This window comes from Dipodomys spectabilis, unplaced genomic scaffold, assembly GCF_019054845.1.
Source record: "Dipodomys spectabilis isolate Male_0828 unplaced genomic scaffold, ASM1905484v1 ptg000069l, whole genome shotgun sequence".
NCBI lineage: Eukaryota > Metazoa > Chordata > Mammalia > Rodentia > Heteromyidae > Dipodomys > Dipodomys spectabilis.
In genome coordinates this window covers 10,025,373-10,042,229 of record NW_024870746.1, presented here as the reverse complement: position 1 = coordinate 10,042,229, position 16,857 = coordinate 10,025,373, and the positions used below count along the sequence as shown (strand labels likewise).

The following is a 16,857-nucleotide window of genomic DNA, read 5'->3' as shown; positions in this document are numbered from 1 at the left end:
GTTAATTGGAGGTAAATCTCACGGACTTTCCTTGCCCAGGCTGACTTTGAACCATAATCCTCAGATCTCAGCTTCTTGTGTAGGTTAAGATTAAAGGCATGAGGGCTGGGAAGGTGGCTCAGTGGTAGAGCGCTCGCCTTGCATGCTCAAAGCCCTGGGTTCGATTCCTCAGCACCACATAAGCAAAAAGAAAAAAGCCAGAAGTGGCACTGTGGCTCAAGTGGTAGAGCGCTAGCCTTGAGCTGAAGTGCTGAGGAACAGCGCCCAGACCCAGGGTTCAGGCCCCATGACTGGAAAAAAAAAAAAAAAAGATTAAAGGCATGAGACACTGGCTAGATTTGGGGCCTTCTGTCTTCCCTCGATGTTATTCTCCACCACCACCACCACCTCACTTGCACTTACTTGGTAATGATAAAAGCTGCTGCTTTCTGGTGGTGCGGATCTAGAAAGGGAGATATGTTTACAGGCAAAATTGAGTGGGAAAGGTAGAAACTTGTTTGCAAGCTATTTGGAGCTCAAGGCCAAACATCAATATGCAAACTGCATATTTGCACATTTCCATGGTGATTCAGCTCCTTTCAAGATAACAGGGTAAGATTTTTGAAATTGACCTGCTCATTCTTACTTCCTTTTTGGTAGTGGAAAGGGGGTGGGGAGTGAGTGCAAAGACAAACAGTATCAAAAACTTCATCAAAACTCTTGTAAGGTTATTTTCACCTCAAAAGATATAGGATGAGATGGAGAAAGTGGTGAAGTCTTTACCTCAAAGAAAAATTAGGACAAGGATTGCATGCCTATAACATTCTGTAAGCACTAAGAAAGATGAGGTAGTCATGAGACCGACCAGTCTAGTCTACAGAGCAATATCTGCCTTGAAATAAATAAAAGCACAGGAAAAAAAAAATCAGGAATTACTCCAAAGTGAACCAGTATTTAATTACACACTTTTTAACAAAAGGTCCTTTGTTCTAAGGTAAAGCAGCTTTGTAGGACTTTGTTTTTAATTCACCTACCCATATTTGCTCAACTAAATTCCTAAAAGGCTATTAAAAGAGGGAAGGATGAAGGGTAATTAGAAAAGACCCATACCACACCTCACATTTGAAAAAAAAAAGATTTATTTGTTTTTTTTAGGAAGAACAGGAAGTTAGGGAAACATACTAGTTTACAACCCACATTAATTTGCAGTTGGTCCTAACCCTTCCTGGAACAGCTGTCAAAAACACTAGCTGTTTAACCAGAACCAAGGTGTTTACCCCCCAAATAGAACGTACACAAACAATACTAGAAGACTGCATGTTTTTCCCTGAGAGAAGTATAAGACAAGTTGCTGAGAGCCATTTTTCCAAGCAGCCCCTCCCTTTCCATTCTGGAGGATGTGCCTGAACTATGCACCTAGTCAGCACTTAGACCACATTCCTCTTCTCCCTAACAATCTGCTCCTTCCTTCCCAAACCACCTGGGCTCTCCTAAAAAGAGCTCTCACTGCTCTGGACCTAAAACATCAACTAAGATCCTGTCTATATTTCAGCAGTCATACCTAGTGAGTTGGGGAAGTAGGGCTCCTAAACACCAATTTGCATTTCTGTACAATTTGCATTTCCACAACTGGATATGGGGGAGGGGGGCACAGGCCTTCTAGTCACCTTAACAAGATCTTCTGTCCATTTAAAAACTAAATAAAGTGCTTTAGGTCCTTAGAGATAGACATGATATAAATAAATGGTTATGATCAAGAATGATAAATACATGGGTAAAAAGAGCTCTAACAAGATGACCTTAATAGCTCCAAGACAGACAGGCAGGCAGGGCAATTCTTACCAATTACATTCTTAGTCATTTTATTCATGCCTATTTTTATCTGGAGTCCACAGACTAAAGGTCATATTCTGAAGCTTTCAAATGTCCCTAGTTGCAACATAGAGCTTTCTTCAGTTTTAAAAGTAGCTTTTATATATTACTCTTTGAGGTTTAACTGAGCCCATCTTTATATAAAATTTAAGTGAGCACATTCAAGCAAAGGAAACTTTAGAGAAAGCATACAAAATGATGTTCTCCCTTCTGAAAATTCCTAAGAGGACTTTTGAAACTTCTTACTCAAAAGATGGGATAAATCAACTAAAAGACACCAAGGAAAACAGACTCCCTTTCACCCCCAAGCTTGTCAAAGCACTCATGAAGGAGGGAAGTATTATCACCTCCCAAGATTATCAATTCATGAGAGATGGTCTGTCCGCTCCTGAGAGGTGTATGTATGTTTATGTTGCGTATGATGTTTCCAGAGGGGGGTTCATAATGTAGAGAAAACTACAAGGGCTACAGAGGTTCAGGGATGGCAGAATAAAGATGTAAAAACAATATAAATATCTGTAACAAGCAGCAAATATCTCAAGGAAGGCCAAGAAGTTAAAGATTAAGTTCAATAGTACATCAGGTCTGAAATCCAAACAGATACCAATGACAAATTCAAGACAAAGCTTGGGAATCATTAATAGAAAAGAAACAATAAGTACGTTTTATTGATAATACCAGGCTTAAACCTGTATTTAACAAGCAAGCCACATAATAGCACCATGGTTAAGACTCTAGCCTGCTTTTTCCAAGCCGTCATTTTACAATTTATTAAGTAAACAGGGATCAAATGTCTCTTATCCACCTGATGTGATCTTTTTATATACACACTGCTAGTTAAGTCCCACTTGGAACAGCTGAAAATCTTTCAGTAAAAGCTTTAAAGATGAGCTCATAAATTCAGTTTAGGTTTTCCTAGTTAAATTAGGTCAAATGGAAGGAACTCCAGTTGAGTGGTTGCCTAATCAGAGCCCATTATTTTAAAGTCATTTGCCCATTCCAATCCTCCCCCAACCATAAAACTCCACTTTCACTCAATTACTGAAAACCTACATTTAACAAAGCAAAAGGGCTAATTTTAACTCCTCAATCTCTCAATCATGTTCTCAAAGAAAAATCTATGCAAAGAATACTTACCAAACCAGATTGGAAAATTAAGCCCACACAGTTATCAACCAGGTTGCACACACTTACATCAATTGGTTTTGTATACATTCTAGAACAGACCAGGACAAAGTTTAGAAAAGATTTAAGAAATAGATTCCTAACTACAGAAGTTGAAAATTTCAAAAGGGTATGAAAAAAACTAAATTCAAGACTTCCGTCCCTTTTATGTTGTTCAAAGAAATAAACTCTGTAAAAATATATACAATTTTTACAGACAAATAGATTTACAAGTTGTTCTGTCTTAAAAATTGAGGATATTCTGCATTGGTAACTAATTAGTGAACTTCAAGTCAAGTATTCTTGGCCATTACTAGGCTAATAAACTAAGAATCATTCAAACCAAGTCAAAGTAGAACAGGTATGAAAGTCCTGAACACTTGGACTTTGTCTTCAAGACATATATTCCTGGGAAAGCAAAAAGCTTCCCTTCACACACTGTTGTACAGTACTGAGGCTTCTAGTCAGAGTTTGATTACTTCTAGCTTAAATCCATTTTACAAAGGTCACTGGCATTGTTAGTGCTTTGCTTTTAACACTATAAGAGAAAGTAATGAATTTGGCGGGCCTATTTAATGAATTCTGGCAAGCCTAGTTATTGGCCACTTTTCTGGTTTTAGACAAGATGTTAAGTCCTTCCACCCTACCATCTTCACTAAATCCAAGTCTTTCTCCATGGCCTCCCAATCAAAGTTTGCTTGTTGCTCAAAGTGAACTTTGCTTCTTTCAGACAGTGACTCTTCAGGGGGACTAGTTTTCCCACGTATTTATTCTGGTTAGCCATAATCCTCTTGCCACTTTCTTTCTGGCTACATTGTTAGGATGGTCTTGGAGGTTACAGCCTGGGCAGCTTGAAGTCCAAGTTCATAAATACATTTGATTTCACAGATGTATGTAGTTTTGGTGGCTGGAGTTGGTTAAAAGTCTACTATTGCACTTATATGGCTATCTTATGAGATATGCCAAACCAGCTCCTACTCCAGCAACACCTGCAAAAGCCAGCAGCACATTTCTGATGCTGCCTTCTAGGTCCTCTACATGGAAGAACTCCACAAACCCATCCTAGAAAACAAAACAAAACAAAAAAGCACATTTTCAAGCATGGGTTTCTGCTATCTTAACAGTAGAAAAAAAAAGATTAGAATATCTAGAGTACTTCCCCCACATTACCCACACAAACCACCATAAAACAATTGTTTACTCCAGGGCTTGGAGAAAGAAAAATTTCCACAGTCCTTCAGTAAGTGGGCACCTACAGCAGTTAAACTTAATTTAACTGTGCTACCTTGGGTCTTATGAGCATAATCTAGACAAAAGGACTATGACAGTTCCCAATGTTTAGATAAAAGACAAAAACTCCCAACTTTGCTCACATTCCCAACACACAACACCTCATCCAATAGGGTTACAGTTTCTCACTGTGGTTGAGTACATCCTTCACCAGAACCACCTAGCTAGTATGTTCAAGCCGCAGGCCCCAACCCGTATTCAATCAAAATGAAGAAGCCCGTAGAAAGGTATTTGGTTTGAATGCAATGGTCTGAAGATTATTCAACTGAATTACAACATGAATAATCTGCAGAAAACCAAGGCTTTTGATACAGTTCAAGACCAACATACCACTCACTCCCCCACCCCCTAACTCCCACACCACAAGCCCATTAGTTAACCAGCAACAAGAGATCTCTAAGTTTAAAAAAGTTTGCAAACTGGGTGGAGCATCAGAAAACCTCCAGCCATCCCAACCTTCCCCTTCAAAACTCTTCCACTCCAAGGCCCACTTCAACCTTAAGGCAAACTTACCCAGCCTCTTTGTTTGACTAGCCAGTCCCGTTTTGTCCTTACGAGAACATCTGTGATACTTTCTGCTAATGGTTCGATGCAGCTTTCTTGGTTTATACTCTTCAAGTGTTTGGCCACAAAGGCACCGAAAGAAATTAGAGTCACAATCCTACCCCAGTTTGTTACGCCGTCACTGAAAACATGGATCATCACTCGAGATAAAGATTTGACATCGTCTTCGTTTTTGATGTCCAGTTTCCGAAGCATGCCTGAGAGGAAGAGAAAGCATGCAAGGTCCTCAATGGCCTCCTTTGTCTGAACCAGGGCACCGCTCCCCAGCCCACCAGCGGCGGGGGAGGGGGGAAAATCACTCTCTGGGCTCTTAACACAACTCAGGCCGACCCCTCTGGAACACTGACATCCCACCCTTTCCGGTCTTTGAACGCCAACTGCTATTTCCAAAAGAATTGAGATGGGCGGAAACAATGACTCACGACCAGAATGTTCTGGTTTTAGAAACAGATCGACCTCCTCACACCCCGGGACTGGTTTGGGGCGGGAGAGACTGGATGGGAAGAGGGGGAGCGCGGCCCCGGTGTCTAAGGACGCCTTACCTTGGAAGGCCGTCTCGTGGTTGCGCTGCACCCCGTCCCCGACCCGCCGCAGGGTCTCCAGCGCCTTCCTGCTGGCCGCGCCGGCCCCACCCAGCGGCTTGGCGTCCTTGGCGCCCGTGGCTTGCTCCCGAAGGTAGCGACAGATAATCTCCAGCGACTGCCGGTACAACTCGTCGTCCTCCTCCTCCGCTGGAGGCGGCGTGGAAGGGAGCGAGCCGTCCGTGCGCGAGCTCTTACTGGCTTCCCCGACCAGCTCCAGCAGGGGCAGGACGGCCGGCCTCTTCCCCAGGGGCTCGGGTTCATAGCCGTCCAGCTCCTCCTCGGGCGACATGATGGCGCCGGCGGCCGCGGCTTCCATCTCGTCCGGCGTCGGCGCACGGTGGGTGGGCGCGAAGAACACCCGCTTAGTTGGGGTCCCGGTGACGTCGGGGACCTCGGCGCCAATGGGCGCGGGACGCGCGACCCTCCGGGCGTCCGGCGCCAGGGTGGTCGAGGGGCTCGCGCCGGCGCTTCCGCCAATCCCCGCGCCGGCTTCCCCTCCCCCCGCCTCCCGCCGGGCAGCGGCCTCCTCCGCGGTCAAGAGCCGCCCTCCCGGAGCGGCGGCGGCCCCGCTGCCGGCGCCCAGCCCGGCGCCCCCGCAGTAGAAGTTGAGTCCGATTACCGCGTTTCTTCTGAGGCCAAACATTGCCTGCCGCTCCAGCTGCCGCCGCCCTGACCAGAACGGGGAAGGCCGCGACTCCTTACTTTGAGGAAGCGGAAGTAAGGAGTGAGGGAGCTGGTCCTAGATCGCGGTTTTAGGGCCAGCGCGACGCTGTGGCGTCAGAGAAACGAAGCTGTTTGCTCCCATAAAAGGGGAAAGGGGCGGGAGCTTCCGGAGAGCTGCGCACGGCACCGAGCAGCAGGGGCGGGGCCGGCCCGGCCGGGCTGGGGCCTTCCGGTCCGGCAGCTGGCGGCCGGTTACATAACGACGGCTTGGAGGGCTGGACCTCGAGCCCTCGGGCGTCTGCCCGCCTGGACCTGCGGGGCGTCCTCGTGGCTGGGTCGTTGACTAACTGGACTCTGACACACCGGCTGTTTTGTGCCAGGGGGCTTTTATTTTGTTGTGGTGGTGGTTTTTGACCTAGCCTGGCTTAACCATTCCGTGGCTCCGAGGGTTAAGGAAAGGGGATGGGCAAGTTCTGTAATGGAGGGGGAATAAGTCAGGTGACAGGACTAAGTCACAGGGCCCCGTGGGGACTTGCAATTATTATTATTATTGTTATTGTTATTGGAGATTTTATTTGTTTTTGTTTTTTTGTCGGTTCTTCAGATCAAGGCTAGCACTCTACCACTTGAGCCACAGCGCCACTTCTGACTTTTTCTGTTTATGTGGTGCTGAGGAATCGAACCCAGGGCCTCATGCATGCAAGGCAAGCACTCTACCACTGAGCCACCTTCCCAGCCCTTGGGATTGTTATTAATGTTATTATTATTTTGCCGGTCCTGGGGACTGAACTCAGGGCCTGGGCACTGTCCCTGAGCTTCTTTTGCCCAGGGCTAGCACACTACCATTTGAGCCACAGCACCACTTACGACTTTTTCTGTTTATGTGGAGGAATCGAACCTGGAGCTTCATGCATGCTAGACAAAGCACTCTAGCACTAAGCCACACCCCCGTCTGTGGGACTTGGAATCATTTTGCACACCATTTTTTCTCTCGCTTTCAGCCCAGCAGTGTTTTGAAATAGGAACACACCATGGATTTGAATAAAAATAATACTTAAAAAAAAGAACCATTCATGTGTAAGGGTATTCAGACTTTCTTCCTGCCTCCCTTTCTCCCGTCCCCCATCCCCTGTCCAGTTTCTAGTGCTGTTTACAGGTCTTACTCCATTGGCACTTTCTGAGAGTGTTGCCACCATTTATTTTTATACTGTTAGGCACATTTGACTTTTAAGGATAAATCACTTGAGAACAAAGATTCTGTTATTTGCTATGTATGCCAGCTAATGTGAATTGAAGTGACCTGTTAAGATCTGTAAAAAAAAAAAAAGGCTAAAATTTGAGGGAAAAGTATTCGAGGAACTATGCAGGAAAGGAATGGGGAAATTTTCTTTCAAATACCACAGCTTAATAAGGAGATTGGGAGCCTATAACATAGAGTTAAGTTTTGGGGCAGGATCTAAAAACAGAGTTTTACATGTGGGAGGATGGGGGAAAGTATTTTATAGTTGCAGTGAATAAGAACCACTTCTGGGCTGGGAAGGTGGCTTAGTGGTAGAGCACTTGCCTTGCATGCCTGAGGCCCTGGGTTCGATTCCTCAGCACCACATAAGCAAAAAGAAAAAAGCCGGAAGTGGCGCTGTGGCTCAAGTGGTAGAGCGCTAGCCTTGAGCTGAAGAGCTGAGGGACAGCGCCCAGGCACAGAGTTCAGGCCCCACAACCGGACCCCCCCCCCCAAAAAAAAAAAAAAAAGAACCACTTCTATATTTAAGGGACTTCTAATCATGCAAACCAACTAACCATATGTGAAATGAAATTATGTAAGTTAACAACATGGAGATGAAAGGTTGCAAATTCATTTTGGGCTGGAAGAACTAGAGGAAGGCTTTGTAGATGAGGTGGCTTTTCTGCTGTTTTCTTTCTTTTTCCTTTCTTTCTTTCTTCCTCTCTCTCTCTTTCTTTCTTTCCTTTTTTTGCCAGCCTTGGGGCTTGAACTCAGGGCCTGGGCACTGTCCCTGAGCTTTTTGCTCCTGGCCACCCTCTCTACTACTTGAGCCATAGTGCCACTTCTGGCTTTTTCTGTGTATGTGGATTGAGGAATCAAACCCAGGGCTTAATGAATGCTAGGCAAGCACTCTACCACTAAGCCACATTCCCAGGCCTTCTGCTGTGTTTTCTAAAATACTGTTCATCAGGTTTTGAAAAGGAGAATGAATGAGGAAATAGCAAAAGCAAACTTCCTTTTTCTGAGAGTGAAAAAAATACAAGTCTCAAGTCAGGTGCCTGTGTCTCACCTGTAATTCCAGCTTACTCAGGAGCCTGAGGTCTGGAGGGCCCAGAAATTAAGGTCAACACAGGTAAATTCACTGGATTGCTCTCCAAAATAACCATCAAAATGCAAGGCTCAGGTGGTAGAGTGCCAGCCTAACAAGCATAAGGCACTGAGTTCAAACTCCAGTATCATCAAAGGAAAAAAGAATAGAAGCTTCACATCAGGACTGGAGGTGTGGCTCCAGTTGGCAGTGCACTAGCCCTAAGCAAGGTTCACGTTATAAGCCAGAAATGTTCAACATGACTTGCACATCTCTTGTCCTCAAACTTCCAGTAAATCTCCCTATCCCTTTCTCTCAGCTGATAATTTAGTTCACTGAGAAAACTAAAGCAATAAAAAAGGAAAAAAAATTCTTCATTCCTCATCATTAAATTCTACTGTTTACTGCTTCTATTCCTATTCTGTCTGCATGTGTGCGTGTGCGTGTGTGTGTGCGTGTGTGTGTGCGTGTGTGTGTGTGTGTGTGTGTGTGTGTGTGTGTGTGTGTGTACTAGGGTTTGAACTCAGGGCCCAGGCACTGTCCTTTAGTTTTTTTTTGCTCAAAGTTAATGTTCTACTACTTGAGCTACAGCTCCATTTCCGGCTATACTGGCTAGTTGAAGAGTCTCACAGACTCATTTGGACTGTGAGCCTCAGATCTTAGCATAATTACAGCATGAGCTACTGGTGCCCAGCTCCTGTCTCCTTTTCGTTTTTTTTTTTTTTTTTGGTCGGTCATGGGGCTTGAACTCTGGGCTTGGGCACTGTTCTTGAGCTCTTCAGCTCAAGGCGAGCTCTCTACCACTTGAGCCACAGCGCCACTTCAGTTTTTAGTCGTTTATTGGAGATAAGAGTCTCATGGACTTTCCTGCCTAGGCTGGCTTTGAACCGCTATCCTCAGATCTCAGCCTCCTGAGTAGCTAGGATTACAGGCGTGAGCCACCGGCGCCTGGCTTCCTGCCTCCTTTTTCTATGGCTAAAATGAGTCAAGTTTCCCTATTTATTGGTGGTGCATTTGCCCACTCAAGTACTTGAAGTTATCCCTTTTTATTCTCACATTTTTTTGTGTGTGTATGGAAACTTCCCTATCAGCATACAAATGGTAAACTCCTGGATTCAAGTTATCTATCCTCCTTAGCCTCTTTTAAAAAAAGAATTATTATAAAGGTTATATACAGAGGGGTTTCAGGTACATAAGTCAGGTAAAGAGTACATTTCTTGCCAGGTGGCTCATCTGTAATCCTATCTACTCAGGAGGCTGAGATCTGAGGATCATGGTTTGAAGTCAACCAGGAAAGTTCATGAGACTCCAATTAACCACCAGAAAACTGGGAGTGGCACTGTGGCTCAAAGTGGTAGAGCATCTTCCTTGAGCTGACAGAGCTCAGGGACAGCCCAGAGTTCAAGCCCCATGACTGACCAAAAACACAACCATGTCACCCCTTCTCTTGCTCTTCCTTAGCCTGTTAAGTAGCTAAAATTACTCATATACTGTTATACCCACATGCTCTTCTTCTTTTTTCTTTTTTGGTCGGTTGTAGGGCTTGAACTCTGGGTCTGGACGCTGTCCCTCAGCTCTTCAGCTCAAGGCTAGGGCTCTACCACTTGAGCCACAGCACCACTTCCAGCTTTTTCTGCTTATGTGGTGCTGAGGAATCGAACCCAGGGCCTCAGGCATGCAAGGCAAGCGCTCTACCACTGAGCCACCTTCTCAGCCCTGTTTTTTTTTTTGTTTTTTTTTTTTTTTCCTGGTGGTTAATTGGAGATCAGAGTCTCATGAAGTTTCCTGCCCAGGCTGGCTTTGAACCGTGATTCTCAGATCTCAGCTTCCTGAGTAGCTAAGATAACAGGTGTGAGCCACCGGCACCCAGCTTGATGCTCTTCTTTACAGCAAAAATCTTCACCTGCCTTATCTCTTTTTCTCTCTTAAGCAAATCCAAGCTTGCATTCCCACCACTCCACTGAAACCAATCTTGTCAGGCTTATCAGTGACCTTCATATGACCTAGTCATAGTGTCAGTTTGCAGCCAAACTGTTTTAATTGATTTCAAGCAGTATCAACATGGCTGCTCAGTCTCTTCTAGAAGCTTTTCATATGCTTTCTGGGTACCACAGACTCCTGGTTTTCATTCTTCCACACTGACTGCTCTTCAGGTTTATTCATCTTTCATTGTGCTCTCCACTTGATGGAAATATCAGCTTCCTTTTTTAACTCTAGTCATGCCTGACCCATGAGCCCTGCTGAGTGGATAAATCTGAATGTTTACTAAATGTTTATATATCTATAAAGGCTGGAGAAGTGGGTCAGCATTTTGAGGGCTGTGAAAGGCAAAGACCTTTGAACTCATGCAGGTGGTTGGTAATACTTCAACACTGGAATGACCTGCTTTTTGCTCTGATTTAGATTTTTGCTGTTTGTTTGTTTGTTTGTTTTCCGATTGTGGGGCTTGAACTCAGGGCCTGGGTGCTGTCCTTAGCCTCTTTTCGCTCAAGGCTAGCATTCTACCACTTGAGCCACAGCACCACTTCCAGTTTTAGAGTGGTTAATAATTGAAGATAAGAGTCTCCTGATGGGCTCGGAAGGTGGCTCAGTGATAGAGTGCTTGCCTTGAGCTGAATAGCTAAGGGACAGTGCCCAGGCCCAGAGTTCAGGCCCCACAACTCCTTCTCCTCCCCCCCCCCCCCCAAAGAGTCTCATGAGCACTTTTCTGCCTGGGCTGGCTTCAAACCACTATCCTCAGATCTTAGCCTCTGAGTAGCTAGGGTTACTGGCATGAGCCACCATTAGTTTCAGTACTCTTTTTTTTTTTGGTTGGTAGTGGGCTTTAACTCTGGGCCTAGGCACAGTCCTTGAGCTCTTCAGCTCAAGGCAAGCGCTACTTCCAGTTTTCTGGTAGTTAATTGGAGATAAGAGTCTCATCGACTTTTCTGCCCAGGCTGGCTTTGAACTGCAATCCTCAGATCTCAGCCTTTTGCGTAGCTAGGACTACAGGCATGAGCCACCAGCGCCTGGATAGTTTGTGGGGTTTGGAATAGATTAAGAAAAGATTGGAGGCAAAGAAATAAATTGGGCTACTGTAATATAATAGTCAAGAAGTGATGATGGTGATGGTGATGATGACCTGGACAGGCATAATGGTGCAAATCTGTAATCCCTGCACCTAGGAGTCTGAGGCAGGAGGATTGCGAGTTCAAGGCCAGCCTGGGTTACTTTGTGAGACCTGTTTCAAAAACAAAAACAAAAAATGGAAAGACCTCCCATGCTCCTGGATAGGCCGACTTAATATAGTAAAGATGGTGATACTTCCAAAACTAATATACAAATTCAATGCAATTCCTATTAAAATCCCAATGACGTACATCACTGAAATACAGAAAACAGTCCAAAAATTTATATGGAACAACAAAAGACCTAGAATAGCCAAAACAATTCTAGGGGATAAAGACAATATGGGAGGGCTATCCATGCCGAACTTCAAACTCTACTACAGAGCTATAATTACAAAGACAGCATGGTACTGGCACAAAAACAGACCCGAAGACCAATGGAACAGAATAGAAGATCCAGATATAAATCCACAGGCCTACAGCCAGCTGATATTCGACAAAGGAGCCAAAGACATACAATGGAAGAAACACAGCCTCTTCAACCGCTGGTGCTGGGAAAACTGGGCAGCCACATGCAGAAAACTAAAAGTGGACCCCAGCCTATCACCATGCACCAACATCAACTCAAAATGGATTAAAGACCTTAACATTAAACCTGAATCTCTGAAACTACTACAGGACAGAGTAGGAGAGACACTTGAACTAATAGGCACAGGAAGGAACTTCCTGAACAGAGTCCCAGGGTCACAACAAGTTGGAGAGAGACTCGACAAATGGGACTACCTTAAAATAAAAAGCTTCTGCACAGCTAAATCTATCGCAACTAAGCTAGAAAGACAACCAACGAATTGGGAAAAAATATTTACCAGCAATATATCAGACAAGGGGTTAACATCCTGTATATACAGGGAACTCAAGAAACTAATCCCTCCCAAACCTAACAAACCAATTACTAAATGGGCAAGGGAACTAAAGAGGGACTTCTCAAATGAAGAAATAAAAATGGCAAAGAAACACATGAGGAAATGTTCATCATCCCTGGTGGTGAAGGAAATGCAAATAAAGACAACCCTGAGATACCACCTTACCCCAGTCAGAATGTCCCACATCCACAAATCAGCCAACGACAAATGCTGGAGGGGATGTGGAGAAAGAGGAACCCTATTACACTGCTGGTGGGAATGTACACTTATACAACCACTTTGGAAAGCAGTCTGGAGGGTCCTTAGAAAGCTAAAGATTGACCTCCCTTACGACCCAGTCATACCACTTCTAGGCATCTACCCTGAACAACAGGAACCAATATACAAGGACACGTGCACCTCCATGTTTATTGCAGCACTGTTCGCAATAGCTAGGATATGGAAACAACCTAGATGCCCCACCACAGATGAATGGATCCAAAAATTGTGGTATCTATACACAATGGAATATTATGCAGCCATTAGAAATGACAAAATAATGGCATTTGCAGGGAAATGGATGGAGCTAGAAGGAATCATGTTGAGCGAGGTAAGCCAAGAACGAAGAGACAAACGGTACATGGTCTCCCTCATAAGTGGATGCTAAATCCAAAAGGTTAGGTGATACGACAAAACTAACAGGACTTAAGAAACAAAGAACTCCCGCTCATCTGGTTGAACCACTACTAAATATCCCCATGCTGCTGATCACAAATATGGTATATAACATGTGAACACTGTTATACATTACAGACTGTGGTAGACAATTTGCTCCAGGGAAGTTAGAATGAACTTGTGACTTTGAAATTATGTAATCATTTAATCACAATCAAAAAAAAAAAAAAAAGAACCTCGGGGAAGGGAGGGAGGGAGGGGATGGTAGGGGGAAAACAATGGAGGGGGGTAACAATGTTCAAGAGGAAGTGTACTCATAACCTCACTCATGTAACTGTAACCCTCTGTATAGTAGCTTTACAATAAAAAAAAAAATAAAAAATAAAAAAATTAAAAAAAAAAACAAAAACAAAAATAACCTAGAGTGGGGTAACTGTAATGGAAATTGAAGGGATACATTTAGAATCACTTTAGACGCAGTCTATAGAGCTTCATGGGTAAGAGGGATGACAGACAGAATGTGACATTATTTTAAGACATATCTAGTTACTCAGCAGGCTGAGATCTGAGGATCACAATTCAAAACCAGCCAGGGCAGTTGGTCTTGGGGTCTGAACTCTGGGCCTAGGCGCTGTCCCTTAGCTATTCAGCTCAAGGCTAGCGCTCTACCACTTGAGCCCACAGCGCCACTTCCAGCTTTTTCTGCTTATGTGGTACTGAGGAATGGAACCCAGGGCCTCAGGCATGCAAGGCAAGCACTTTACCACTGAACCACCTTCCCAGCCTCCCATGAGACTCTTATCTCCAATTAACCATCAGAAAACCGGAAGTGGTGTTTTGGCTGAAATGGTAGAGCGCAAGCCTTGAGCTGAAGAGTTTAGGGACAGCACCTAGGCCCTAGACTGACCGAAAGAAAAATAAAAGATAAGGATCTATATTATACAAGATCAACAGGTGGATACTACCCAGATTTCTGTAGAATTACTGCTGTCATCAGTAAACTGTTTTGCAGCAGGGAATCACTGAGATGCTGAAGTCCTGCCCTTAGGTGTGAGAAGGATATTTTTGAGATCTCCCTACTCTCTCCTATGCTGCTCAGGCTGGTCTCCAAGCCCTAGGTTAAGGTGGTCCTCCTACCTCAGCCTCCAGAGTAGCTTGCATTCTAGGTATGTATCAGCTACCACACCTAGCAAAAAGTCTCTAACTTTAAGAGAAAAATAATGACATTTGGTGTTAATCATTATATTTAAGATTTTAAGCAAAAACTATTATTTTGGAAGACATATTTGTTACAGTGAACTTGATGGCTATCTGATGCTTAAATGATTTTTCTAGCTTAGTGTTGGTGGCTCACACCTGTAATCCTAGGTACTCAGAAGGCTAAAATTTGGCAGATTATAGTACAGTGTCAGCCTGGGCAGGAAAGTCTGCTAGACTCCATCTACAAAGTAACCAGCAAAAAGAGCAGGGTTGAAGATATAGCTCAAGGATTCAGAAGCTTGACAAGTCCAAGGCTCTGAGTTCAAACCCCAGAAACCCCTAAAATTTTTCTGGTAGGATTAATTTTTTTCCCCTTGGTCATGGCACTTGAACTTAAGGCCTGAGCACTGTCCCTGAGCTTTTATGTTCAAGGCTATTACTCTACCACTTTGAGCGACAGCTCCATTTCCAGGTTTTTGGTGGTTGACTGGACATGAATCTCATGGTTCTCTCCTGCCCAGGTTGGCTTTAAACTGATATCCTTAGATCTTAGCCTCCCGAGTACTTAGGATTACAGGCATAAACCACCAGCACCTGGCTATTAGTTTTGTTTTTAATAAATATTGTATATGTATGTGTCTATAATGAAGTATGTCAACATTTAGATATTAGAATATCTACTTGAATGAACCAATACTTTTTAGATGACCAGTGCATCGTCACAAGTCTAGGAGCAGTAGACAAGAGGGAAAGGAGGCTGTTTCCTGGGAATCTAGTCGGGACATTTTTTTTTTGGGGTCTGGTCGTGGGGCCTGAACTCTGGGCCTGGGCGCTGTCCCTCAGCTCTTCAGCTCAAGGCTAGCGCTCTACCACTTGAGCCACGGTGCCACTTCCGGCTTTTTTCTTTTTGCTTATGTGGTGCTGAGGAATCGAACCCAGGGCCTCAGGCATGCAAGGCAAGCACTCTACCACTGAGCCACCTTCCCAGCTCCCTAGTCGGGACATTTTGTAACTGGGAAAAATCTTATAATAATGCAGTATGTATTTCATATTTGGAGGAAATTATGAAAAACAGGAAAGACAAAAAGACCTAGACTTGATAAACACTCCAGGTAGCATCAACAGGATATTCAATAAAAACGTGATAGAAAAGAAAAAATAGGGCCAGTCTTCTACATGGTTCACACCTATAATCCTACTAGTGAGGAGGCTGAGATCTAAGGATCATGGTTTGAAGCAAGCCAGGTAAAAAAGTACAAGAGGCTCTCTAATTAGCCAGCAAAATGCCAGACTGAAGTTATGGCTCAAGTGGCAGAGCAGCAGCTATGAGAAAAAAAAAAAAGCCAAGCAAGAGTACAAGGCCCCAAATTCAAGCCCTGAGTATCAGCACAAATACTCAAAAAAGATTCTAGAGTACCTTCCGCAACAGGAGACAAAATAATTACCAAAAGAGACAGGCAGAATTCCAGGCAACCCTAGATCCCTTCCCCACCAAAACAAACAAACAAACAAAAAAAGAGCCACTGAGTACCAGTGGCTCTGCCTACAATCCTAGCTACTCAGGAGACAGAGAGCTGAAGATCTCAGAGGCCAGCCCATGCAAACAAACCTGAGACACTTCTTATCACCAATGAACCAACAAAAAAGTCAGAAGTAGAGATACAGGCAGGGCACTGTGGTTCACACCTGTAATCCTAGCTACTCAGAAGGCTGAGATTTGAGGATCAAGGTTCAAAGCCAGCCTAAGCAGGAAACTCCATGAGACTCTTATCTCCAGTTAAGCAGCTATGGCTCTTGAGCAAGTTCAGGGGCAGTGCCCAGGCTCTGAGTTCAAGCCCTAAGACCAGAGCATGTGCATGCACACGCAGGTGAACACATACATACACACGCAATGTGGAAAGAAATGGAAATAATAAATTTGGAGGAAAAATGCCAGTCCTAGGAAGAACTATTCACTCCTACTACTCAGTTTGGAATATGTTCTAGATGTATGTTTAAACAAATTTTCATAGCAACTGTCCATTTTCTATCTTGCTATGATAACTCAGCTTATACTGTCTAAATGTGGGCAATGGTGAGGGCAAGTATAGGCTAGGAAAGTAAATGGGACCACGGAGTCAAGGTTAAATTGTGCCAAAAAGGCAGATTCTCTTGGTATTCCCTCACCCACCAACTTTCCCATATCCAACCCAAGGTCCCTTTCCTACACAGGGGATGCAACCTAAGGCTTTATGCATGTTAGGCAAGCACTCTGGGTTGACCCTTACCCCTAGCCCAGAGAGGGCTTTAGGCCCTGATCTTGATTCATGGCAATCACAGTTCAGAGCTAAACCCTGAACACATTATGTCTTATTTTTACCAGTTATGTAAATTCCTATCCAATTGGGAGATCCCCTTGGTTCGCAAGGGGAGGGGCAGAAGCTTTTGCTTCCCATTTTTACCCCAGGTGCCACTTTCGAGGCCACTGTGTGCAAGGCTGCAGGATTCTATCTGATGAAGGTGTGCCAGCCCCAAAGGTAAAGAAAGGTGAAAAGGAGAAAGAACAGAG

The 16,857-nt window shown here is 44.4% G+C and overlaps 1 protein-coding gene across 2 annotated transcripts; it reads right to left on the bottom strand.

The window, feature by feature from the left end:
- Nucleotides 1-1,095: 1,095 nt before the first annotated feature.
- Mcl1 (MCL1 apoptosis regulator, BCL2 family member) lies at nucleotides 1,096-6,334 on the bottom strand. Of its 2 annotated transcripts, XM_042682293.1 has the most exons (3): nucleotides 5,412-6,231; nucleotides 4,819-5,066; nucleotides 1,096-4,077 (listed from the first exon to the last, which is right to left on the bottom strand). In XM_042682293.1, the coding sequence occupies exons 1-3, from the start codon at nucleotides 6,094-6,096 to the stop codon at nucleotides 3,961-3,963; spliced, it is 1,050 nt and encodes a 349-aa protein (XP_042538227.1). In that variant the 5' UTR covers nucleotides 6,097-6,231; the 3' UTR covers nucleotides 1,096-3,960. The 2 variants fall into 2 exon arrangements, with proteins under 2 accessions (XP_042538227.1, XP_042538228.1); XM_042682294.1 differs by lacking the exon at nucleotides 4,819-5,066 and having other exon boundaries at nucleotides 3,953-4,077; nucleotides 5,412-6,334.
- Between the last annotated feature and the right edge of the window lie 10,523 nt (nucleotides 6,335-16,857).